The 27,240-nt window shown below is 46.0% G+C and overlaps 1 protein-coding gene across 3 annotated transcripts in view; it reads right to left on the bottom strand.

The window, feature by feature from the left end:
* The window catches only part of SDK1 (sidekick cell adhesion molecule 1), an 851,863-nt gene that overhangs the window by 21,044 nt on the left and 803,579 nt on the right, over nucleotides 1-27,240 (bottom strand). For all 3 annotated transcript variants that reach the window (XM_084818282.1, XM_084818285.1, XM_084818283.1), the window contains 3 exons: nucleotides 18,621-18,782; nucleotides 16,055-16,180; nucleotides 1,004-1,168 (listed from right to left, as the gene is read on the bottom strand). In XM_084818282.1, the coding sequence (XP_084674408.1) occupies nucleotides 1,004-1,168; nucleotides 16,055-16,180; nucleotides 18,621-18,782 (453 nt within the window). The remainder of the gene's footprint in view (nucleotides 1-1,003; nucleotides 1,169-16,054; nucleotides 16,181-18,620; nucleotides 18,783-27,240) is intronic.

The raw sequence follows: 27,240 nt of genomic DNA, 5'->3' as shown, positions 1-27,240 counted from the left end.
CCTGGTCCCAATCCTATTTCCAGGGTCTGCCTCAGCCAGGTCCTGTTCTTCATTAGAAACATTAGAATATGAGCTTCCATCGTGCATTAAAAATGTGGTTGTTCAGGCAGGCATTTGGGGTGGGCTAGGGTATTTTAGAAAATGTTTTTACTGTAGAATTTTATTGTTTTAAACTGTTTTATTGTATGCTGTACATCGCCCAGAGTGGCTGGGTGACCAGCCAGATGGGCGATTAATAAATTTAATAATAAATAAAATAAATAATAAAAACTCTGCAGACTACATCGAGCCCATGAAAGACTTGCTGGGCAGCCCACCGAGCTGCTCCTCCTTTTCCTCTCCTTGGCATTACCTTTGCTCTTTGTTTCCCCTTGACAATCCATGTTTTGAACCCTGTAGCATGGATATAGTTTGGACCAAGACTGTGGCAGGAGGGGCCAAAGGAGTGAGGTGAAGAAAGCAGAAGGTCCAGGGAACAAGGTGGAGAACTTAGATGCTGCCACAAGTAAAAGCACTGAAAAAAGGAGGCTGGAAGGTAACAGGCAGGAAGGAGCAGTCCAAAGCTAGGAGAGGTGCCAAGAATAACATTGGCCAGTTGCACAGTTTGTGTGAGTGAGGGCAACTTCAGGCCCACAAATCTCAGCAACCCTGTCCATTTGCCATGGGAATGGCTCAGTCTAAAAAAATGGGGGAAAGGAACCTGTCCCTGAACAAAGCAGTGTCCCTGAATCAGCCCTTTAAGTGAGTAGATGTGTGAAAGAGAGCCACTTGCACGGAATGGACATGCCTGTATACACATTGATGTACATGTGAGAGTGCAAGTATATGCAGTGGTATATCCTATTGCAATTTGTCCCCTTCCTCAGATTACGAAACAAGAGGTTCCCCAATTCGATGTGATGAGCTACCAGAAGATCATCTACCTCAGTCCCTAGATGTTAACCCTCCACCAACACATACTTTGCCAAAGTCTCCAGGGAAGCACTTAGTGCAATTTACCAACCTGATACTGCAACAGAAGGACTGCTGGGTTCTCCATATCCAAAGTCATTCACTGCTACCACCCGGAATTCATAGCTCACCCCCTGTTTCAGCTTGTCCAGGCTGACTGTGTAGGAAGTGGCACTGCGGGGGATGTCCTTCACAAACAGGTCCCACAACCCTTCATCTACAAAAGTAACAAGAAAAAAAGTTTGGTGAGCATTCCTGATCCTTCCACAAAAACAGTGCACGAGCGATTGCTTATCAGCTGTCTAGGAGGCCACCTCAGGGCTGGGCTGCACGAGCAGAATGAACGTAGATTGTAACGTGCAGCGTTAGGAATCTTCTGCTTGCTATTGCACAACTGGCCGCCCCCTATGAATATGCACCCCCACGATGGAAAGTACTAGTGTTGGGTCTTCCTATTTGGAGAAGGAACATAGCAGATGACAGAGAGCCAGTGTGGTGTAGTGGCAAGAGTGTTGGACTGGGAGCTGGGAGATCCGGGTCCTAGTCCCCACTCCACCATGGAAGCTCACTGGGTGACTTTGGGCCAGTCACACACTCTCAGCCCAAACTACCTCACAGGGTTGTTGTTGTGAGGATAAAATGGAGAGGAGGAAGATAATGTAAGCCGCCTTGGGTTCCTTGCAAGAGGAATAAAGGCGGGATATAAATGCAACAACAACAACAACAATAATAATAATAATAATACAGAAGGCGCCAAGTTAGCTCCCTGGCATCTCCAGTTAGAAGAAGCAGGTAGAGGATAATGGGAAAGACCTCAGCTAGAGAGCTGCTGCCAATCAGAAGAGCCAATACCAGGCTAGATGGACAACTAGTCTGAGCTGGTATAAGGGAACCAAAGACATTTTAATTCTAGAAGCATAGCTCAGGGGTAACACACGTGCTTTGTGTGCTGAAGGCTCCAGGTCTAAACCCAGCCATCTCCTGATCGTTGTTTTGAAAGGGTGAGGTAGCAAGTGATGGGAAAGACCTGTCACACCCTAAGATCCTGGAGAGCCGCTCCCAGTAAGAATAGGTAATATAAGATGGCTTCCTAGGTTCTTCCTGGGCCTTCAATATCCTGGAGCTGAGCCTTTATTTGTTGGGGTGCGGGCATTATTCTTTGGCAATGAAGGGAGGGACCAATCTTCCCATCAGTGTGGCAGGACTAGTTGCTTGAAATGAGAAATTTCCTTGAGATATTTGCTAAAATTCCCTAGGAAGAGTCCCTTTGGCCTGGAACACCTGCCATGGAGCACCTTTTTTCTTTGTGGTTCCTTGTTTGTGCCAGGGGAATATCTCATTAAGGAGGCCCCTAGAGATGGGGGTTTTGCATCTGTAGAGAGGGTGCCATTGACTGATCATCAGGCCCGGTGATGCATGCTCCTTTAGGTTTTGCTGTCAGTAAATTTCAGGGGAGCAATTCATTAGGCTCCACTTGCCTTATGCCAGATACAATGATTGACAAGTACCCCATATGGTCTATTTGTGGATGAAGGGGGTTGGCAGATGCTCAGTGGACAGACTGCGTTGGCTGAAAATGTTGCCACTTTAGCCACATTTTAGAGTTGCAGGATAATTAATTAAAGCAGGTAATTTATCTATTAAAAACAGGGCAGATAATTATTTTGCCAGCATGGATCATAATTCAATAGAATGCCACCATTCATGTATCGGAATATATTTCTCAAAGAATATAAAGGACTAAATCAAAGTCTGTCTTTAAAACTAATAATTTTACAATGTAATAAGGCACGCCTAGAGTTTTATTTACTTGGAAGAGGCAGAGGGTAGATATACAGCAACAGAGAAGATAGCTCAGAGTACATAAAAACAAATAAAAGCTTCATTTTATTCTGTACAACATCCTTGTAATAGATGGGGTTGTCTCAGTTAGTAAATACCGAGGAGAATTTCAATTTAGCGCCTGCCTGTGGGGTAGCTTCCCATTTCAGCGCTGCAGTCCTCTCTAAAGACAAAGGGTGCTTCCAGATGAGGCTTTGATCATGCCCTGCCTCATTCACAGCATTTTATGTAGCTGTCCCATGTTTCCCCACTGCTCGCTCTCGCCCTCTTTTCTTTACACAACAACACACATTGAGGAGGAAAAGACAGACTAGCTGTATGATGCCTGTTGACTGGCAGCACTAAGACTCCTCCGCCTGGAAGCACCCCCAAAACTCCATTGGTGGATCCCATAAGCAAAGCATATTGGAAGGACAGTTGCTGCTAAACTAGGCCTTTTCATCCGCATTTGCAAGAGTCACTTGGCCAAAGGGCTGGATGCGCCTGATCTCGGAAGCTAAGCGGGGTCAGCCCTGGTGAGTACTTGGATGGGAGACTGCCTGGGAATCAGGCTTCCTGCATTGAGCAGGGGGTTGGACTCGATGGTCTTGCAGGCCCCTTCCCACCCTATGATTCTATGATCTCCACAGTGGGGAAAAAACATTCAATTGACTTGGGCAATCTATCAGCTCTACTTGCAGCTGGCCTTACTCTTGACCTATAGCTCCTGTTCTTTTTAGATCTCTCTGGAAATGACTTAAAGCTGCCATTTATATGAGCATTTTAGAGTGTAATCTTGCTGAATCCTTTATGACTGAAGTTCTGTTCTTAGCAGGTCATGTACATGTATGGTGCATCCTTAAGCTGAGTCAGGCCATTGGTGCCATCTACTCTGATGAGCAGCAGCTCTCCAAGGCCTCTCAGAGCAGGCCGAGTTGTTTCCCATCACCTGCTCCCCGAGTTCCTTGAACCAGAGATGCTGGGGACTGAACCTGGGACCTTCGGCATGCGCAGCATATGCTCCCCCCTCCTCATGGCTCTGAACATGGAGAATGCTGACCCTACTGTACCCTTCCCTCTGGTTGCTTTTCCCATGGAACATTCTTCTCAGTTTCAGGATTTAATATAAATCAGCTCTGATGCCTGGGGACAATTTTGAGCCAAGATGACTTGAATCTGGAGCGTAAGGGGAGAGCCAGGGCAGAATGCCTTGGCTGGGGCATGCCCTGGTTGAGGGTAGAGCCAGAGTAGAACCTAGCAGGTTATGGGTGTTCGGCCAAATCTGGAGTTGACTTGCTTTTCAGTCCCTAATACTGATAGGACACAGATCTACACAATAACTGGATTCACATAACAAGACAACCCACACTCAAGGTTGAGTATGGGTTATCACTTAACCATGGGTTGTTGTGTTGTGTGAATCCAGCTGCGGTAACAAACCATGGGTTGTTAACCACGAATAACCCACAGTTCAGCACAGAACAACAAACTGTGGGGTTCTCTTCATGGATTGTTCATAGTTAACACACCATGGTTTGTTAGCATGGCTGGATTCACACAATGCAATAAGCCATGGGTCAATAACAACCCATGTTCAACCCATTCTCAACCCTGAATGTGGGTTGTCGTGTTGCATGAACCCAGCCATTAAGAGCTATATGGGTGCAGGAGTCTGACATTTGCTCTCACACAGTCTAAACCGCCCACGTTGACTGGGGTTGGGTTGCCATTGAAAGGCTGTGTGTGTGCGCGCGCGCGCACGCACCCATGCATGCAATATTTGGATTATCTACCTCAGGCGAAAAAAAAAAAATGTCTTAGGCATTTTCCCATTGCATGGATAATCTACGCATCTGGGCTGTGTATTAAATGGCCCTTAATTTTGCTGATTTCTGGGTGAGGTACTCCAGCTTTCTTTATGGTGCTAATGGGGAACATTCTAATTATAATACAGTATTACTTTCCATAATTGAAAGCCATTACAATGACTTTGCCTCGTCCAAACTGTTTGCTCAAAAATGTCAGAAAATGCATCTGGAAAAGGGGATTTCATTAGTAGGATATAGAGAGAAAGGCAGGGGGAGAGAGAGAGAGGGAGAGTCAGAGAGCCAGCCTTTTGCATTGCACAGAAATCCCTTGGTGGGTGGCAAACAATGCTTCCTCTTGCTTATGTCTTGACAGGGGAGCCTTGCATGCAGAAAACTAATACATGAATTTATTATTATTAGTGCAGAGAGAAAGACAGTTTGCCATGCTAAATTGCACACCCCCAAAGCAGGCATAGGCACAGTTACTCCTCGTCAATTCTTGGTTAATGTACTGTGAGACGCAGCCCAGCTGGCTATGGGGTTACAAGAGGATTGCTCTCAATTGCTTTTTGCTTCAGAAACATCTGTCCCTTCCCTTCCATCCCTATTGCCTTGACTGGGCACATGTACTTGGAAAAGAAGGGTAATATATCGGCCCTAAAAGGGAAATTGCTTCCTTGAAAGGAAAAAAAAAGCACCTTGTTATTATGAATGCCCTGCTGATTCCTAGCCCATCCTCATTGTCTATAAGTGGGATGTGGGGGAAGGTACATTTTTGTCTACCCGCTTTGAACCTTCCATCGGATGCTGGAGTGTGCGCAAGCATCGCCACAGCAGATGATACGGGCTCCTACCTGGTGTCATTTCTCTCGGTTCAGAAGCACTCCTGCTCTGTGTTCTCATTTAATCCTTCTGAGGGGGTGAATGGCACGGCAAGCTGCAGGTGTTAGAACAGACGCCGCACCAACACAAGGGTGCGATTTCACGGACAATTAATTAGGTGCTCTGGGCTGAATCAAGCTGTCAGTCAGCCGACAGCGGCTCCTAGACCTGATGGCACATGGGCCACTAACAAATGCTAGAGCTGAGGCTGGATGGAAACCTGCCACTTATACATCTCTCCGCCACCAGCAGCAATTCTCTATCCTGTGCGGGTGGGGTGGGGGGGAGAGCATTGTGCTATAAAACTTTGCCCTAATCGCATGCCAGTCAACATGGGCGGCCAAGCATTCGGAGGCTTCTCCCGAGCGGCGCCCGACACGAACCAAATTAAAATGTTAATTTATTTTTAAGGAGAAAAGGTTGAGGTTACGGCACAGACTAACAAAAGGACAAGGATGCGAAGCGAAGGCTGACAAACTGTTGATGTGCCGCCTGCCATCCAGAGGACGGAACAAAGGAGAGAAGCCCCTGTGGCAGGGACTGGCCAGCCAGCCAGCCAGCCAGCCACAGGCTTTACTTTGAATTGACCGATTCTTGCTGGTTCCTCTCTGTGTTCAAGATGGAATAAACTGAAGCGATAAAAATGCTACTTAAGGGAGCAGAAGGGGGCTGAGGAGACATTGCTTCTTGGAAGCCTGTGAATTCCCTAAGTAATCATCTGTTCAGTGGAGGAACAGGGTCCCCACCCCAGCCCAATGTCTGTATTTGTGGAGGAATCGAGCTTCCTGCTGGTGGTGGGGCACCCTTTTTTTTCCTGTCATACCTGTACCCTCAGGCTACAACTGCATGATCTGCATTGGAAGGTGGAGATTGCTCTGGGTTTTGATGAGCTCCTGGACTTTGATCCTAGATGAGACACACTGGAAACAGGAAGATTTTCCTGGTTGCAAACTCAGTTCAGTAGTGGAGCTTATTATTTAGAGAAGTAATTGGAGTCTTCCAAGGGCTGGTTTTGATGAGCAAGTGAAATAATAACTGTTCTGATGAGCAAGTGAAATAAATAAATATGGTTGTTTATATTTGTAAAGAACTAGCTAGTTCCATGAAAGATACTGACCGGGTTCGCACAACACGCTAACCCATACTCAGTGGTTGAGTGTGGGTTGTTGTTGAAACATGAGTTGTTTATTGAATTAGTATTTTGTCTGAATCCAGGACCTTTTCTGCAGGGTGGCTTGTTAATCATACAGTGTGGCTTATTTTTCTTGAGCAAGCCACCTCGAGAACCCATGGTTTGTTGTTGGGTTGTTCATGGTGGTTAACAAGCCACACTGCATGGTTAACAAGCCACCCTGCAGAAAAGGTCCTGGGTTCAGACAACACACTAACCCACAGTTCAACAACAACCCATGCTCAACCACTGAGTGTGGGTTAATTGTTGTGTGAACAGCCCCATGACTGTTTCCTTGCTCTGTGAGCCTCATTCTGTCTGCCCCACAAGACCGGGCAGCTCCTGAAGTCTGAATTAGATAGGACCTCCTTTGAATTTGAAGGGGAGCACCTCACCTCTGATTCTAGTACATGCCCTCTCTATTGGGGACTGTAGGACAGCCACTGTGAAGGACCCCCTGACCTTGGAGATATCCCTTGCTCCATGCCTGCCCTTCCCCTGTCCCACAGGAACCATTACAATCACCCCTCTGGATGCCAGAAACAAAGACGATGGCAAACCCAGAAGGAAGCCACCATTAGAATGCAGAGTGTTGGCTCATGCTTGCTTGACAGCAGGACCCCTTCCTTCACCAAGCTCCGTTCCTGAATTAAGTGAACCATTTTGCTCAGTAGCAGAGCACAGGCTTTGCATACAGAGGGGCCCAAGGTTTAATTCTTGGCATCGCCAGTTGAGAACTATCAAGCAGAAGGTGATGGGAGCAACTTCTGCTGGAGAGCCACTGCCAGTCAGCACAGAAAATCCTGGGCTAGAAGGACAAATGGTCGGACCTGAAAAAAGGCAGCTTCCTATGTTCTTAAGAGTTTTCAGAATCAGGACCTCCACTGATAAACTGGGAATGGTGGGATTGCCAAGGCCTGCTATAAGAACCCTCAGTTGCTGTCTGGCTGGTGCTAGTGCAGCACCTATCCTGCCATTTTCTTGTATCTAAGCTATCTTGTGGACAGCTCTTCTGCAATTATACATTTGTGCCCTAGACCTGGCTCCAGGGCCAGTCTTCCTAGCAGGACAGCTTGCTCATTCTGTGTCAGGAATGCCCCTGTTGCCTTCTGAATCATCCAATAGCCAGAATCAACACCTAGACAAAAGGGCTGCTTTCCAAGGCTTTATTTCCATTCAACCTAATAAAGCTTACAAATGCTAATTGCCTGAGACTCAGAGGAAATACAAAGGGACAGCCTACCAGGGGTTTCTAAGAGTTAGGACGTCAGTTGGTCTCTGTTTGGAGAAAAGGCCGGCAACTCTCTGAACTTAAGGAGTAGGAGGGGAAAGTCTCCTCCTCTCCCATGGGGCCTCAGGGCACAGCTGTTGACGTTGAGCCAACCGGGCTGAGCACCTCAGCTCGGCTCCTGCAACCTCTCGCTTGTGCCTGTGCCTTGCATCTAAAAGCTCAAGTTGTCCCTCCCTTTCCCTGCCACGGTCATTGTCACTCCCAGGGTCGCTGTCGCTCCCAGGAATGTGAATGGGGGAGGGGGGGCTCCCCCTCCTGCTGCACTTCTGAAACCTGAGAGGGTTCCTCTCCCATGGATGCTATCTCCTCTTCAGAATCAGAGCTGCTTTGGCACTCTCTGGGCTCAGATCCAACCCTGACATCCTGCTTGAAAGACCGTGACTCCAGGCCCACCAGCTCCTGTGTTGACAAGAATGAGTCACCCTCCAATATTTGATGGGGGGGAAACAGGTACATTTGGTTTAGGTTACATCCACATGGGCTTAAATTCCATCATGAACTAACAAAGGAGGGATGCTACTGATTAACTCAAATGGGCCACTTGCTTCTACATGGTCTGGCAATAATGTTTGAAGTACTGCTTACAAAGATTTCCCAGCAACCCAGAAAGCTTTATTTCACAGTTGGACATCACAAAGCTTCACGCTTTTGCTGCCACACATCTCACCCTTGAAACGCTATTCAGAATTTCAAAGTTCAGTGCACACAGGTTGTGAGATTCACTCTGAAGATAGAGACCCAGTTCGCACATCATGGCCAATTCCTGGGTTCTTTAACCCAGGAATTGGTGGGGGCATGTGGAAAACTCTGTGTTATTTATGGGATAAACAACCCAGAGTTAACCCAACAGTCACCTATGGGTTGTTGTTGGATTAAATCTGGGTTGTTTAACACATAAACAAGCTAGAGTTTCCGGGTTTGGATGTCATGCAACAACCCAGGATTGGGGCATTCCTGGGTTGTTTATTGAAAACAAAAGTGGCGAGTGGTGTGCTCGCTTGCTCTCACATGTCCCTGCCAATTCCTGGGTTAAACAACCCAGGAATTGGCCCTGACATGAAAATGAGGTCATATTGTTTTTTCAACCTAGTCAATTAGGTAACAGTGTTGATAAGCAAAACTCCACTACGAGGTACAAACCGTACAGTGTGGGAAATCAACCTGGAGGCTCACCAGGTTATGATCTCCACACAGACTTTACATGAATTCCCACATCCAGCTGTGTAGGAAATTGGTTTGGTGTGAAGCAACCTGCAATAATACCATCAGTTGAGTCCGCAGGTAACAGTGAGAGCACGTAAAGAGGTAGTCTTGGTTGTTGCTTCACAGCTATGAAGCTCTCCCTTCTGCCTGGCATCTTACCAAAGTCAGAGCATTTTTAAGCTTCTAAAGCTGTGGTCAGCAACTGGCTGGACAGGAGGACCACTTTGAGGGCAAAACAGAAGGTAGTCGGCTGGGCCCCATATGGCCCCCACAAATGGATTGTTGTCACAGCCATTAGTCCTTCTACACATCCCTCTTACTGCTGGGTTGGCAAGTGGAGACTGGCACCTTTAAGAGTTGGATATTTGTAATAAATAGTTGCTTGTCATTTTGATTCTGTGTATCCTAGTTGTTTGAACAGGCTTGGCGAACTGGGACAGGGGCAGCTGGTACTCCTCAGGAGGGGGGACTCCCCAGGTGCTGATCCTGATGGTAATGTTTTATTATGGGCTGCTGGCAATTGGTAGCAGAAAGAAATCCTGGTGGGGGCATTAGCACTTAGTCAGACATCATCGGACTATTTTATGACTGTTAAAATATATGGTTGCCCAGCCAGAGTTTCCGGAATTGGGTAAGCAAAAATGCTGAATAAACAAACAGGTGTAGCTGGAGGGTATTAAAAAAATGGTAAACAGAAGGATCCCTTTGAATGAGAACTGCACTGCAGGTAGAAGCAATGTAGGTAGCGGCCAACATGAATTTCACGGTACATTTTAATTCCCTGGCTGAGAGTTACAACAGCATGGAGGTGGGTGGGGGGAGAGGGAGGGGGGAAAGGGAGAGCGGGAGAGAAAATGCAGCATTTAGTGTTTAGGGTAATGAGGCCTATAATAGATGACAGCTGAGATGCAAAACCCTAAGGTAATGGTAAGTTGTTTAAATATTGACAAAGTGCTAACACTTTTCATTTGCCTATTAAGATGCCTTGGTCGTGGTTGCAGAGACATGGAGATCCACCCCACCCCCCGCCTGCTGCCATGGCTTTGGATGTGAAGTCAGCTATTGTGGGTCAGCCACCAGCCTTCCAAAAGGTCCCAGCATCAGTGTGTCACTGTGCAACAAGTAGGGATGTCAGAGAATTCCACCATGGATCTCAGTGAGGCCGAATGCCAGTGCATTCAGCCCCCCGAAATCCATCGAGGAACGAAGCCCCCCCGCCCCGCCCCCACGAAAGGCGTGCAAAATGGAACACTTACCCGGTCCCGTTCACACTGCTCTGCGAATGGCGGCCGTGTCTGCGGCCGCCATTCCATTCATCACTATAGCCGTGATAGGCTACGTAAATACTTACGCAGCCTATCATGGCTAATGCAGGGATGCCATTTGCGTCCCTGCGGAAGCCGTGATAGGCTGCGTAAGTATTTACGTAGCCTATCATGGCAAAAAAAAGGGAACGCAAATGGTGGCCGCCATAGCCGCCGCCATTTGTGTTCACTGTTTTTTGTGGGGTTTTTTTTGCCGTGATAGGCTACATAAATATTTACAGTCAGGGCCAAAAATATTGGAACAAGGATAACTGTTTTGGCAGTTGGCCTCTGTACACCACCACATTGAAGTTGAAAGGAAACACACCCAGATGGGACCAAAGTCAGGGCTTTCAGCTGTAATGCAAGGGGTTTGACAAAGTGGGGAACTAACCATTCAGGAAGGACAGCCAGTGGCATACACACACACCCATCGCTGGTGGCTCATAAGTAACGGAACGAATGGCTGACAAGCAGCTGCATGGCCAGGTGTGGCCTGTTTCCTGGGTACCCCATGACCAATCCAGCAGATAAAAGGCCTGGAGGTGGTTCTGAGTGTTACATTTGCATTCGGTAGCTGTTCACTTGAACTCCCAACATGAGGTCCAAAGAGGTGTCCATGCGAGTGAAGGAGGCCATCATTAGACTGAGGAAACAACATAAAGCCTTCAGAGAGATTGCAAAAACATTGGGAGTGGCCAACACAACAGTTTGGAACATCCTGAAAAAGAAGGAATCAACTGGCAAGCTCAGCAACAGCAAAAGACCGGAAGACCACGGAAGACAACTAAAGCGGATGACCGCAGAATTCTGCTCATGGTGAAGAGGAACCCTTTCACAACATCTAGCCAGGTCAAGAACGCTCTTGCGGAGGTAGGCATGTCATTATCAACATCTACAGTCAAGAGACAGCTTTATGAATGTAAATACAGAGGCTTCACAACAAGATGCAAACCACTGGTAACGCTCAAAAACAGACAGGCCAGATTAGCCTTTGGCAGCAAACACCTAAAAAAGCCTGCCCAGTTCTGGAATAAAATTCTTTGGACTGATGAAACCAAGATTAACTTGTACCAGAATGATGGGAAGAGAAAAGTATGGAGAAGGAAAAGAACAGCTCATGATCCAAAGCATACCACATCATCTGTCAAACATGGTGGAGGCCGTGTTATGGCATGGGCATGTATGGCTGCCAATGGAACTGGGTCACTGGTGTTTATTGATGACCTGACTGCTGATAAAAGCAGCAGGATGAATTCTGAAGTGTGTAGGGCTATACTTTCTGCTCAGATTCAGCCGAATGCTGCCAAACTGATAGGACGCCGCTTCATATTGCAGATGGAGAATGACCCAAAACATACAGCAAAAGCTACCCAAGAGTTTCTGAAGGCAAAGAAGTGGGATGTACTTCAATGGCCAAGTCAGTCACCTGATCTCAACCCAATAGAGCATGCTTCTCACTTACTGAAGACAAGACTGAAGGCAGAAAGACCCACAAACAAGCAGCAGCTGAAGGCAGCTGCAGTAAAGGCCTGGCAAAGCATCTTGAGGGAGGAAACTCAGCATTTGGTCATGTCCATGGGTTCCAGACTTCAGGCAGTCATTGACTGCAAAGGATTTTCATCCCGGTATTAAAGGCAATCCTTAAGTTTGAAATGATGTTGGTTTGTACCATTACTTATGAGCCACCAACGATGGGGTGTGTGTGTATGCCACTGTCTGTCCTTCCTGAATGGTTAGTGCCCCACTTTTGTCAACCCCCTTGAATTACAGCTGGAAGTCCTGACTTCGCTCCCATCTGGGTGTGTTTCCTTTCAACTTCAATGTGGTGGTGTACAGAGGCCAACTGCCAAAACAGTTATCTTTGTTCCAATATTTCTGGCCCTGTCTGTATGGAGCCTATCACGGCAAAATACAGGGGCGCAAATGGTGGCGGCTACGGCAGCTGCCATTTGTGTCCCTGCAGGCTGCCCAGCGGCCAGATGTCCGGCTGCGGGCGGCCCCGGCCAGCGGCTCTGTGGAATCTCCGCGGAGCGAAGCTGGCTGGAGAGAATCTTGGGGGGAGGGACAGAGCGCCTCCCCCCCACCACAAATGTCACCCTTCAGAAAGGTAAGTGATTTTCGTACATTCCTAGCAACAAGCGAGGTGCAGCGAGCGTCATCTCCAGCATTAGACGAAAACAGTGACTCGGGAAAGGAGCCATCATCTCCTCTCAGGCTGAGCAGACCTCTCCAAAGTGCAGGAGAAGTAAAACTGAGCAAGAAATGGAGTGTTTTAATGAAGCTGAAGAGTGCGTGAAATAAGCCGGCATTCCAATTACTATCCCCCCCACCCCTTGCCTGGATCACATTTCACGCTCTCTGCAGATTCCACCCGAACAAAGAATAGGAATCCTAGTGCACAAATGGCTCCGTTTGTTTATTACAGTGGCATGAATAGGATTAAAATAATCTGTGGAGGAATTAAGCGACTCAGTTGTTAGGCCCAGAGAGCAGAAGTGGCGAGGGGCTCTCCCTTACCCCCCCACCCCCATTTGTTCACAGGTGCAGTGCAGTGGGGCCAGGCTGCACGGAGAGCCTCCTTGGAGGGGCCATCTCAACCAGCGTTGAGCCAATGTACCGCATGCCGACAGGCATAGCACAGAAAATGGGCACAGCATTAGACAATGGGCACAATGCAGGAGTGCCAGAAGAGGCATCCAAAGCATCTCCAGGGATGTAAATCTCTGCCTAAAATAGAATACTTCCCCATCTGGCAACATTGGCTGAATGGCCTCTCCTTTACATATGGTCCTTTTGAGGCGGTGGCGTAGGCAGAGCCAGCCCAAGAAGCTTTAATTCCTGGGGCAGAAATAGGTGGTAAAATAGAAATAGAAATAGGTGGTAAAACCCTGTCCTACACAACAGAGTCCTCACATAATTAACAGGGGGCACAATCCACTGGGAAGTTCTCCTGAGCAAACCTCTGGCCAATTGATGGGAGCTACACAAGAGCACAGAATCTGTAAAAAGGAGAAGTCTAGATCGCCTTTATTTTGTACGATGGTTGCCCCATTCTTAGATATTCTTGTTTTAGTCAAATCATTAATTAATTTAAATGGATGAAAAAGTTGGCTGCAAGCTCCAGTGGCCCTTTTTTGCCTGAAAACGGTGATCCTTGAACGATGAGCACGTTTCATTAACTTTGTTGTGAAAATTGTTATCAGGGCTGCACAGTGAAAATTAGGGGAAGTAATGGAGTAACAGAGATGAGCGCTGGAATGGAAAAACTTCCATCCTCAGCAAGAATGGGAATTTGTAGCCTTGGGAGATCATTTGTCTGACTGACTTGAAGAGGGGGAGAAACATTCTAAACACTCCAGAAGTCCTCGTATATGGCAGTTAATGGGGAGTTTTAGTGATACTAAGGTGGTAAGGGGGATGGACAATGTATTTTCCAGGAGTTCAGATAATCAAGGCACACAATGCTTAGAGAGGCCTTTCCAAAAATGCCACTTTGGAAAAGTGTGAGTGCATGTAGCAGACTAATGCAGGGCAAGGGTGCTTCTGTGGAGGAAGGACTCCGCTGCTGCACTCTTGAAAGCCTACAGGAACTCTGCAGACTGGGATCAACAGCTATAGGGAGCCAATCATGAGCCTTTCCTGTCCTTGCTTCCCGTCCCCTACCAGCCCTGGAAGATCAGAGGCATGTCTGGGGTTGCGTAAGGAAACCGAGCCACCGCCAGGGGTGTGGAGGATGGGTTGCGCCAGAAGAACGTCCCGGGGTACTGCAGGTGCAGGTCATCTGTGACATGGGTGTGGGCCATGACACTGAAGTGCACCAACCAGAGCAGAAATGGACAATACTGCATTATGTCAGCCTGCTAGATGCATGATCCCTCCCGATTCCTGAACCCACGCTACGGATCCCAGAGGACAGCACCTGCAAGGCTTCCTGCGCATTGTACAAGTGAGCAAGGCGCTGAATATAGTAGATGCCACTGTAGTGGTCCCCAGGAAGCATAGCTGGCCAATCTGTTGCTCTCTTATGTTGTTGCTCTCTTATGTTGCTCCCCATAAACCAGGGTTGGGCCTCAGGGCCACATGCAATGCTCAGCCTAATTTCATGCAGGCAGCAAGGGAGAAAAACGTTAAGATCACTACCACACCACACTCTTTCCCACACGCCTCCTTAGACTGTCACTACACCACCCCTTTCTCTGTCTCGGAAAAGAGAAAGAAACCGTCAGGAGTAGTGATCATCTAGAGAGAGAGAGAGAGAGAGAGAGAGAGAGAAAGAGAAGTGTGGCTCTGGACCTACCCAACATGGCCTTGCATGCAGCCCCCAAGATACTGGGCCTGTTCAGACATCATGCTAACCCATGATGGTTAGGAGTTTTGAGCTAACCATGTTGGCTTAGCGTGATGCCTGAACAGGTGACTTTCCCAACCATGGTGATTTATTAACCATGGACTGCCGCGGTGGCTTAGTGGTTAAGACGCTGAACTGCAGACCGGAAGGTCGGAAGGACAGCAGTTCGAGACCCAAGTGCTGCGTGACGGAGTGAGCTCCCATCTTCAGTCCCAGCTCCTGCCAAGCTAGCAGTTCGAAAGTAAGAAATTGCAAGTAGATAAATAGGTACCGCTTCAGCGGGAAAGGTAACAGTGTTCCGTGCACCTCGGTGTTCAGTCATGCCGGCCACATGACCACGGAAGCGTCTTCGGACAGCCCTGGCTCTTTGGCTTAGAAATGGAGATGAGCACCACACCCTAGAGTCAGACACGACTGGTTGGGGACACCTTTACCATTTTTTTAACCATGTTCACTAATCACTTGTTGCAAGATGGTTAGTGAGCTCTTCCATGGCTTAGCATGATGTCTGACATGCCTCCATAGTTAATTGACAGCTGACATAGAACTCCGCAGCAAGAGTGGCCAAAGAAGGAGTAGTACCAAAATGGCCGACAGTGCCGAGCAGCAAAATGGCTGACAGCGCAAAGGCGACTGGGGTGTATGGAGCTACAGGACCCTGTAGTCCTCCATCTGGAGGACTACAGGTTCCTGCGGGAGGGAGAGTGGTTAGAGAATAGTTAGTCTAACCACACTGCAGAACATGGTTACCTGCACGTGTGACGAGTAGCACTCGTGGTGATTAGCGGTAACCATCACCACACACCATGGTTAGCCTAACCACCCTTCTCCAATGTGCATCTGAACAGGCCTGCTGCCTCTGAGAGAATAAGGCCCTTGATGGAAAAAATGTTGTGTATTCCCGGGCTGATTAGTCCCGTAAGTGTTATTGGACTCTACTCTGAGCAGGAGGAAATCTAGGAGAGGAACTTCTCTACAAGGTGTCCTACTCCTAATAGGCATCCCGTTAGGGAACCTAATAAGTGTCCTACTCCTAATAGGAGGCAGGGCAGAATAAATCTAAACAGCAGTGGGGTCAAGAGCCCACAATGAAGGAAGACAGCACATAGGTGCCAATGTTTTGGAGTGTGCGGAGGGAAGATGAGATTTCCCCACCTCTCTCAGTCTCTCTCTCTCTCTCTCTCTTTCTTTTATCTCTGTTCTGTAGATCCCACTGCTGTATTTCTGGGTCAGCTGATGTTTCTGTTGTGTTTCTCACATGTCATGGCCTACCTGAAGGTCTTGCCTCTATGATGTAGCCAGTGGTGGGTTTGCCTCCTGAAACACCCTCGGTCCAGTACAAAGTCAGTCCAGAGGTTGTTTTTGAAACTAGAACATGCTGAGGGGAACCAGGAGATCCTGCGGGAGTCAAATTGAGAGAGCAAAGGTGAGGTGGGAGTGAAAGAAACGATTGTTCATATCAAGCTCTCTAATTACTTCAGAGACGAGAGAGCAAAACCCAGCAAGCCTCTGGCAAACAGTTGTCTTCTTTGAAAAGAGAGGTACCAGGCTCTGACTGTGACCACCACTCACTTTTATAATTCCCTACAAATTAAACCAGATCATGCCACAAGCAGACATCAGATCCACATAAAGTGCAACATGTCAGAGATGCCTGTTTGCTTCAAAGAATACTTCAAAGAATGCTTCAGAAAAACTATCTAGTGCACCTTCAGACAGCTGGTTCCCCCTTCCTCCCCCAAATCTGGTGAGTAATCAGGAGTATAGGAACTGTTTTCTTCCTTCGGACAATCCTGTTCTCACTGTGGGAAGCCAGCTGCATGCGCTACATAGGACTGGTGTCAGGATCTTTGGCCATCCCTGCCCTGTTGCAGCTGCTCAGGAAGTTTGTTATTAGATCTAGTTACTTGCGTGGTCCCAAACTCCCACTAGTTCCTCATAAGGAAGCAGGATGAGGCCGCTAGCAGTTTGATCAATGGTTACCTCAGTGCTATGTTCTTCCCCCTTCCCCTTCCCACATCTTTGCCTGGTCCATCTTGGGTGGTTTGTCTATATATGGCTATTTGCTTGATCTTGGCTTTCCTCTCAAATTATGAGAACAAAGGAGTGGGAAATTTGCTGGTGTGGGCTGGGGAAGTATGCAAGTGCCCAGGCACTCCTGACTGCTAAACATGGCTTGGTGATCAGCCCAGCATGACATATATACATAAATACATACTACAGACACCTCATGCGAGGACAAATTAGACATGACATTAACACATCATCGCCTGTCCCTTTAAATAGCAGCCACAGGGAGAGGAATCTCGAACAGGACTGTGCTGTGTGTGTTGTGGGAGGTGTGGTTCATGTGCTGCAGTGGCACCTTTGGGGGCAAACAGCAGCTTTGGGGGTGTGATTTTGGTGGATAAGTGGCATGGGAGAAGGATAAACCTCCCCATCCCAACACTGCAGTCCCAATCCGGATTCCTCCCTGCAGGGAAATTAAGAACACAAGAGAGACAATGCTGTGGGTCTCCAGCAGAGGTCTTTCCCATCCCCTGGTGATCAATATCCTTTAACTGAAGATTAGATTCAGAGCCTTTTGCATTCAAAGCAAGTGTTTTACCTCTGAGCTATGGCCTCTTCCTGAACCTGCCCCATGTCACAAGCAAGATTACCTCTGAGCTATGGCTTCTTCCACAATCAGCCCCATGTCACAATCGGGGTTAGCTCTCAACTATGGCCTCTTTCTCAACCAGCCCCATGTCACAACCAGGCCATCTGAACAGAACGCGAGACAGCAACTCATTCAAGGAGTTAGGCTGCAGCGCTTGACAAGATTAACTCATGCTGCATGGCAGAGGCTTGCAGAAAACAAATCCTCAGTTGGCTTCTTTGGGTTTCCTTTAGAGGAATAATAAAAGGAATAACATTTGCCACCTAACTGCAAATGTCAGGGCTGGACCCAAACAGTTTTACATTGCAACCTTATTGTCCTTTTGGTTCTGGGGAGTTAGAGACTGTAATGCCCATCATACTATATTATAATTCCTGTTGGGATATCAGGAGAGAACTGATTACGCATCTATTTTCTAACTTGGCTGGCAGAGATAATTTATTTTATGTATCTTACTGTTTAGCTGACAACATCCCTGTAATTACAGAAAAGGTTGCTAAGTATTTTCTCGTTACAGTTAAGCTGAGAGCCCAGTTAACATGTTCTTGATTTGTCTAGCATTGATGGTATAGTGATCTATATGTATGTGTGTTCTCAATCTGGTAATGGATCATAATAAAAATATTTTATTTTATTTGGAGGTTCCTTGGAGGCTTATTGGGCAGCCCTGTGTGGGTCCGCCCTTCCCATGACTAGCAAAATTAAATAAATTATAGAAAAGGTAAAATATAATAACAAGACAAATTATACAGGTTCTGGAATTCAGCTTTTGGGGACAGAGGTGGGAACCAAAATCTACAGTTGAGTAATACCTTCAATGAGGCCCAATCAAAATGTCAAATAAAGGTATTACTCTACTGTGAAATTTGGATTTTTTTTCCTAATTGATGAACAGAGCCATCTATGGTTTTTGTGAGCTTTTTGAGAACAGATTTATTTATTTTTAATTGCAGTGGATGCAGCCATGGCCAGAAGTCTTTGGCCTGAGCCTCTTATACAGAGACACCTGGCATTTGTCACCGCCTGTTAAGAACACCACTAAATCACGCCTTGCGACTTAATTCTCCCTTGGCTTGAAAATGCATTTTGAATATTTCTTTTGCTGCCGGCTGCCGAGTTAAAGCAATTGACTCCACGTTCTTGTTTTTCCTTCTGGCACGCTCCTCACATTTCACTTACCCTCAGCTGGCCCAGCTGTGATGTTGGCTTGCAGTTCAGGTCCATAGGTGATGGTCTTGGCCTGCACTCGGAACAAGTAGGTCATTCCCTTGGTGAGGTCTCTGACTTTTAGCCAGCGCTGCCAATTCCCCTTGATGTCCACGGTCACCACTTTGCTCACCCCTACAATTGGCCCGGCCACATGAAAAATAAGACAGGGTGTTAATACAAGAAAGAAAGAAAGAAAGAAAGAAAGAAAGAAAGAAAGAAAGAAAGGCAGTGGAGCTTATCTAGTCTAGATTACCAGTAAAATTATCTAGCAGTTTGCTAAGGAAGTATTTCTTACAATTAGTGGGAATTTAAGTAGCGATAATGGCCAATTTTCAGCACAGATAAGTGTAATTAGACTTTAAGCTTGATAAGTGGGTACTGACAAGAAAAAAAACCTTACAGTGCAATTGGGAAATTACCAACAAGGCTGATGACTACCTCACTAATTATGCTGGGATGGAGGAAAGAGGTGAGCAATAAAGGACTGCAACCTGTACCTCTCTTCAACCCAACCTGTCTTCACATGGTGCCTCTGCGCCAATCATTCCGTCAAATCACTCCTGGGAAAAATTCACTAGACCAAGTCTCTACTGACCAATGTCTCATCCATGTATAGTGAAGCAGCATCTGTAAATCCGTTAACATTTCAGATTGGACTAATGTTTTAAAATTCACTTTGCAAGGGGGAAGCCACCAACAGTGGAGGAAGATGGAATAGACTCCAGATACGTAGAGAGGAGATCTCATAGAGACAAAGATTCTCAAAGAAAACTATCCCTGCATGACTTCCTTTGCGAAAGAATCAAATTTATATTCTCCTGATTCAATTTTGTTACTAATCTCACTGGCGGATGCTGTGGAATTAAATAATGTTAGGGGAAATGGGTAAAAAAGGATTACATAGAAAAACAAGAATGTAAGGATAGCCTTCTTGGATTGAACTAAAGTTCATCGAGCTCAGTACTTTCTTTCCAGCAGCACACAGCCAGATGTTTCTGCGAAACTTATAAGCAGGACATGAAAGCAACGTCCCTTCCCCTTATGCTTGGTTAGTCGAGAGCCCCTCCCTCCCTCAGCTGTCACCTAGTAGCAGCCCTCCATCCGGCTGCAGCAGAGGGAGAGATAGGAAGCAGGGTAGGTCCATCAGCTCTGCTAAGGGACTAGCTCCTTTTAGCTCCTCTCCTTGAACTGTTTCCATCTAAGCTGGTCATTTGAAACATTAATAATTGGTACCGGAGGTTGCTTGATCCCTTTTCCCTCGTCACCCCTTTTTCTTTTTGTGTCATGTCTTTTAGGGCCTATCCTACACCTGATGCTACCAGCGTGATTAGTAATTATGCTGTTGTTGTTTTTTAAATTTAACTGCCGGGTGCAGGGAGGGGGTGGGAGTCATTGGCACTGCAGCACGCGTGGGCGGGGTGCGTGTGTGTGAATTTAAGCCTTTCCTCCCCAACTGCAATCTCAGTAAAAATCACGCATGCACCTCAGTGAGGCAATTAGCACCAGGAAAAAAAAATCTCCCATGAACTCCCACTGGTGTGTATAATTTTTACTGAGCTTGGAGCTGGGGAGGGAATCCTTAAACCTGACCTCTCCATGTGCCGCAGCGCCAATGATTATTGTCCTTCCTCCTCGCAACACCCCCCCCAAAAGTGGAGGCTGGCTGCTCCAATTTTGGTGGGGCTGTAAATCCATTCTGGATTTCAGTCAGAAGCAGCCGAGACTCTAAAGGCGCTATCCAAGGTGCTGAACCTATTTTGGTGATGGATAGCTCCTTTTAGCATTCTGGCTGGTTCTTACGTAGCCACTCTGGATGCCTTTTCAACTGAAGGGTGGGATAAAAATGCTTCAGTTAATTAAATTATATATTTAGAGGTATTCTACCCTTAAATATGGAAGTTCCATTTCGATCAAGACTACTAGTTCTTGATAGGCCCACTTACCATGATGTTCATTTAAAAATATAATGCATAAAATACATGAAAATATCATAACTAAAACACCATGATATTTATTACATTTTTAAAATACCTCAAGGATGTCACGATAATTATGCACAAATTAAAGGTTATGAGAGAGCAATAGTGTCCCAGTGTTGGTGATAGCCAAGGGAGCCTTCAGCTTTAGTAAGAGCACAATGCTATGGCCCTTAGACAATGACTGGGCTGGCATGATCACCACAGCCCACCATGGCTTGTTTAAGCTACAGTGGGTTGCGTTGTGTGCTGGTGGCTATTTTGAATATTCATCCCCCAGCAGGGGGTTGCCATGGTTTGCTGTGTCATCTGAACCCAAGCGGCAAGGTTTGTTTGAGGGTTAAACAACCCTCGAATAACCCACGGTCTGTTGCAGGATGCAACTAATCTATTCCTCTGAGGCTGGAGCTCTGACCTCAGATGAGCAGATCCAACTGCAGATCCCCCCGTCCCAAGCCCCTCCCAGCCACTATGGAAAGCTCAGCGGCAGCTCCCTTTCCCGAGGTTTCCTTCTCAGGAAGGGATTAAATTGGAGTATTGCGGATGGGCCAGTGTGGGCGCAGAAAGGAGAGGCATGAATCAGCTGGATTCAACAGCCACTCGGCTCCCACCTCTGCCCATAGCAGAGAGAATGAGTTAGATGGGGTCTTAGGCCTGTGGAATGAAAATGCTTTTAAGGAGGATGGAGTTGCAAAAAAAAAAAAAAAAAGCTTCTACCATTCCCCCTGTCCTGCTGGAAACAGCCCATCAGGGCACTGGATAAATGGGCACCTCCAAAATTGGAGTGCTCTGTTATTCAGCCTCAGAAGTTTGTTTGTTTATTGTATTTATTAAAAACCTAATAAAACAAGTAATCTAGGCACTGTAAAAAAGTTTTTTAAAACATAACAATACAATAAAAAGCACAATAAAGCATTAAATTCCAGCACAGCATAAAATCCAAACACACACATCTCAACATAGTACAATAAAATACAATATGGATTGTAAAAGCTAAATCAATCACCAGGGACAGAAGCCAAACCAGGCTATAGAGATTAAAATAACAGATCATTAAAAGGCTGGGAGAACAGAACAGTCTTAGCTTGGTACTGGAAAGATGACAATGAAGGCACCAAGCAAGCTTCCATAGGGAGTGCATCCTCAGCATTATTGACTTGACATTAATGTTAATATTATTAATATTGAACTTACTTTATCTTCGCCTCTACGCTCCTCCCACTCTGCATTTCAGCTAGACAAGCTTTTTCCTTGTAAACCGGCCTCCCAAGTCCCCCCCACACACACACACACAGGAACTCCCCCTTTACCTTTCCTCCAAGGCTGCTTTTGCGAGCTCGCACAGGCAGCTGGCATGGTTCTCTCCACACCAGCTGCAAAGGGGAGGGGGAAGGGAGTGGGAGCTCGGACTCCTGGATCCGAAGTCGTAGTGCTGACTCCAGCCTCGGATCCAGGAACCCAAACTACCCTGTGCCCTCCCAGGTGCTATCTAGGGGCCATAGGTTTGCTCTCCCCATATATTGAAATCCCAAAGCAGTATCCCATACCTTATTAATGTTAACAGGAACATTCTTGTCTTACAATTCATCAGCAAGTGTTAAGATTTATGGGTGGTTTTTTTTTAAAGTACCTCTCCATGATGGGAAAAGGGTTACTGTGTATGACAGAACAAGGGTAAACATTCAGTCTCAGTGTCAGCTTTCCCCAACCTGGTGGCCTCCTGTGTTGGAGTACAATTTTCAGACACCCCCTGCCAGCATGGCTGGCTGAGGGATGCTGGGAGCTGTGGTCCAACACAGCTGGAGGCCACCAGGTTGGGGAAAGCTGCTCTACATCTAAGCACTTATTGACCTGGTTTGCACATAATGACAACTCACGAGTTGTTTAACCCATGGGTTGTTGGGTGCAAGTGAGAGTGAGCGAGCGTGTTGCCTCTGATGTGCTCCTCACTTCTGCTTTCTGTAAACAACCTATGGTTGCCCCGTTTGTAGGTTGTGAGTGTGACGTCCGAACCCAGACACTCTGGGTTGTTCAGGGGTTAAACAACCCAGAGCTAACCTACAATTTGTTTTGGGTTAACTCTGGGTTGTTTAACTCCTAAACAACCCAGAGTGTCCAGGTTCGGACATCATGCTCACAACCTGCAATCGAGGTGATAGTAGGTTGTTTACAAAAAGCAGAAGTGATGAGCCAGAGGCAGCATGCTCGCTCACTTCTGCTCACCCCTGCCAATTAAATAACCCATGAATTGCCAAACTGTGTCATTCTCCTTTCCTGAGTGTGTTTAGTCTTTTATTTACGCCTGAAGGTCTGCATTTTGAAGCTACTCTGTTGTAGGTCAGTTCTTCCCCTTCTCTTCATACCTTGTCTCATTCTGCCATAATATTTTAGAGAATGTGCCCCACAAAATTACTTGGGTGTTTTAAAGGTGACATAAAGTATTTGCATAATAGTGGTTTGTTAAAAAAATAAATCTCTATCCCTTTTAGAATACTTCCTAACATTATATTTGCCTTCATGACTCTTGTGTTACATTAAGATGATGTTTGCAGAGCTTCAGTTCTCTTCCCTGGGCAGTTCATATAGCAGCTAGTAGGATTAAACTTTTCAGAGCACATTACATCTGCCACACTATCATCCATCTCTTTACATTTATTACTAAGGTATATTAAAGATATTTATCTCAGCTTTTATTGGTTAAATCTAAAAAAATGAGTTTCCAAAGCAGTTTGGTTCAAATTTTCCTTTCAATTGCTATTTTAGTTCAGAGACTTAGATCATTGTTCAATGCAGAAAAGACGCAACACAGGGAAATTACACTGGATGGCATTCATTTAACTTCTCAGGGACAAATCTGGAGATAAAGAAAACCTCCAAATAATGGGCATTTCAAACTACTGCTATTATTTTAAGTGAGCTGTGAAAAATAGCTCCAGGGTTAGTTTGCCATCAAAGTTTGCCATTGGGGTATGTGGGGAGGGGACAACTGTTACAAATTCAAGAATCTTTAAACAGGGACTTGAAGTACAAGTCACCTGCGAAAAAGAAGCAACAAAGGAGAGATTCATGGGAGATCCCCTTTTTTGAGGGACACTTTTGAGAGACTCTGGAAATGAGGGGCAATTCCAAATATAAAGCAGAAAGTTACAGATAAATATGAATTTATTTCTTTTTTAAAAATGGCTCAGAATCCAAATAACTTCTGGAATGCATGCAAGCATATCAATTTGTTTCTATATGCAAGTGCTTTCTCCGTTTTTCTCACATACACACATTACAGCTCTTTCCACTGCGTTGGAGATTACTTTTAAAGATTGTTTGAGTTATGGCAGCTTCCTTCATGAGGAGAAGAGTGGTCTGGGGAGGCAGAGGGGGAATTGCAGTGCGTGGGGGGGGGAATGGGTATTTACACATCACCAAAAATAGGACAAAAAAGGACAGATTTACAAATAAAATAAAATAAATAAATGCAAATCTATAAATATAGATGTAAATTTAGAAATAATTACTATACTTTAAATAGCAATAACATCTCACCATACATCTCACAGGTGACCGGTGTGCGCACTCAGGCTGCTGTCAGGATGTTAATTTCAATGGGCAGCTTCAAGGCCCCTGCTGCTCTCCCTTCATTGGTTCTTTTCCTTAAAGCAGATTTGGACTGGACAGCCCTCCAAATAGAGGGTGCCTTCAAACAGAGGGCTGTCCTCTCTAAAGTAAGGCCCATGACCACCCTAAAACGTTAACTCTCCCTCCCCATGCACTGTAGTCCCAATCTTGTTCAGCTCTCTGACCCTGTGACTGCTATTTAAAAAACAGAACAAAGCCCAGGTATGTGAAACTTAATCACACATTTCACATATCATCTAGTTTGGCCCTAAGGAGCATCTGGTTGGGTGGCTCAGAGGAAAGACTTTGGAAAAGTGGGGGGGGGGGCTGTGAAGGTTTAAGGCCTACAGAGGCAAGGTAAAAATGTCAGGCCTAGAGACCTGGAGTTTTCTGTTTGGGGGGGCGTATCCCTGAGAGGAGTAATTTCATTTCCCCGGTTAAGTTTCGTTTTCGTTTCCCCAAATAAGTTTCATTTCTTCAGGTTTGAAACAGTATTTCAGTTTTGAGGGAGGAGAGTATATAAAGTGAGTGAGAGAGCCAGTAAGAGCAGAATCAGGAAAAGCAGAGCATGAAGAGGGAGCAGAAAGAAGCAGCTAAGTCTAAGTACAACTAAGGTAGAGGAACGTGTGCTTTGCACACGTTTTTATTTTCTCTTAATGCATTTTGTATCACTCAGCTCTATTGTGTAAATATCTTTAGTTGTAAGTTGCTTGCTATAATTTACCAGTAAACTGTTGTGGTTAAACCCTGTTTTTAGAGTGTCAATCACCCCACGTCTACAGCCTACACTCCATGATCCTGGAAAGGGGAAGGTAAAAGAAAGAAGGTGGGACTCTTAAGGAGGCAAGAGGCCCTTAAGGAGTTGCTCAGGGGGTCCAGATCATAAGGGGAACCCTGACAGGCCCAAAGGGCCCATTGTGTGTGTACAGGTCCCACCAGTTGCAATCAGTCCAAATACCACCCACTTCACCAAGCTTAACCATAATCCATCACAATACTAGGCTTACCTTGACCTACCTAGCAAGGTCTTGGCTAAGATTTGAAAGGGCAGGTTCCTGTTACATAGCTCAGCGGTTATGCTACATTAGCCTTCAAGAGGGACAGAGCTCCATTTGTCCACCAGCATGCCTTGAACTTGCAGCCTTATGTTCAGAAGGTGGATTTCCCAACCATCACACAATGAAGCATGACATTACTCGTGATTCTGTTGGAACCCCAGAGTGTTCTTAAAGCCCTCAATCAAGGAACATCTTGGTATCTTTAAGCAACGCTGTCTACCATGGAAGGGAAAGCTCAGGGTCTCTCACTTGTCCTCCTGCCATGACTCATTTTCAGAAACAGAATGGCTCCATCCAGAACAGGCAAGCATCAGGACGAGCGGTGTACCGGAGCCAGGGCTCACAGGGACACAGTGCCGGCACTTTTTTATTAGCAGGGATGCTGATGTCATCTGCCACCCCCCCCCCTTAGAATTCCCTGTTCTTAGCTGCAATCCCCAGAGTAGTTGGGGGGAAATGAATTTTCCCAGCAACTGGAACTTGTTCCTTGTTGTAATGTAAAGTATTTTGGGGAGGTCTGGTCTTGAATGGGCAATTATGAGCCATTAGCTTTAAAAAAGAGTGGCGTGGAAAGCTGCTAGAATGGTTTGTTGACGTGGATCAACACCGCTGTCTGCATTTTTGGACTCCCCTTGTGTGGGGGGCATGACTTATGGGGACTGTCATGATGAGCGCCTACCCTTCAAAAAATTCCCGCTTCACCACTGCTCAGGGCAACTGACCAGTACATGTCAGGCACCCTGTCAACTGCACAAAAATCAGGTGTCAGGAGGGAGAGCGAGATTCCCCTCTAGCTTTCTGTAAATGATTAAATATGTATCCTGAAGCATGAGATTGGATCTAGACTCCTTAAATAAAGCGCTTATTCCAAGCACAGGTGATGATACTTGCCCCCAGCCCCAGTGCTCCCTTGTAAAAGATTAATACCTTGTAGGTTCTGTAGCACGGATCACACAGAAAAATTATTCCCAAATACCCCAGCCTCTTGCATTCCCTCCTCATGTTTTCTGATTAAAATTATACACTTCTTCTGCAGCAGTGCTTCATGCTGAATCTCTTGCCAGTGGTGAAAGGTAAAGGCCCGTTTGTTCTCCTGCTTTCATTTAGGAATACAACATGCTCAGTGCACAATATATGGAAATTCAAGGCCTAAAGGCAGCTTTCTTCCTCCCACCCCTGGCTACATGAATAAAGAACTGAAACAATATGAGCGATTGATCCCTTCATTCGTTTGAATCAGCAGGAATTAGTTGAAGTCAAAGTCTAAGAACTGACTGGACCACGGGCAACCCACCAGAAGTATAAAATAAACATTAAATAACCAGACAGCAAAACCTTTTAATCTTTTTCAAATATACCCTTAGAATGATTTTATATTCATTTGCAGACATTTTATTGATTCTTTCTCTGCTGTTATTTTTATAAATTAATCACACTGTTTAGGCGACCAGTCAATGGCGGCGTGATTAAATCCAGAGCTGGATTAAAAATGCTACCAGAGACTGAAGAAAGTATGAATGCAGCTGAAATAAGGACTGGGATCATCAAGTCACTTACTAGAGAAGAATATGGTTCAGGTAACTGATGTCAGAATTACTATTCAGCATGGTGTGAATAATGTAGGGATGCAGGAAAAGTAACCCAGGCTTCTCTGAAGTTCTCATTTTCTTGGATGTTTGGAACAATTTATTTAATACATTTATGCCCTGCCTTCCAAGACAAGAAACACTCCCAAGGTGGCTAAAGGAAGTAGGCCAATAGTCAAAGCAGAGGTACCTCCTTTGTCTTCTGAATTTAGGTAATAAAAATCAGGGCTTTCTTTGTGGTTGCAGTGCACCCACTGAATGAATGTCCCTTCCAAAATTACATTGCATTGGTAGGGAAATCCAGAATCCTAGTCTTAGCAAGGGTTTAGCTACACTGCATCATGGCAGCACAATGGCTTTT

Source organism: Heloderma suspectum, chromosome 12, assembly GCF_057233095.1.
Source record: "Heloderma suspectum isolate Gila_16-S chromosome 12, 16-S_ref, whole genome shotgun sequence".
Taxonomy (NCBI): Eukaryota; Metazoa; Chordata; class Lepidosauria; order Squamata; family Helodermatidae; genus Heloderma; species Heloderma suspectum.
The sequence above is the reverse complement of the archived record's forward strand: the minus strand, read 5'-3'. Positions and strand labels throughout refer to the sequence as shown.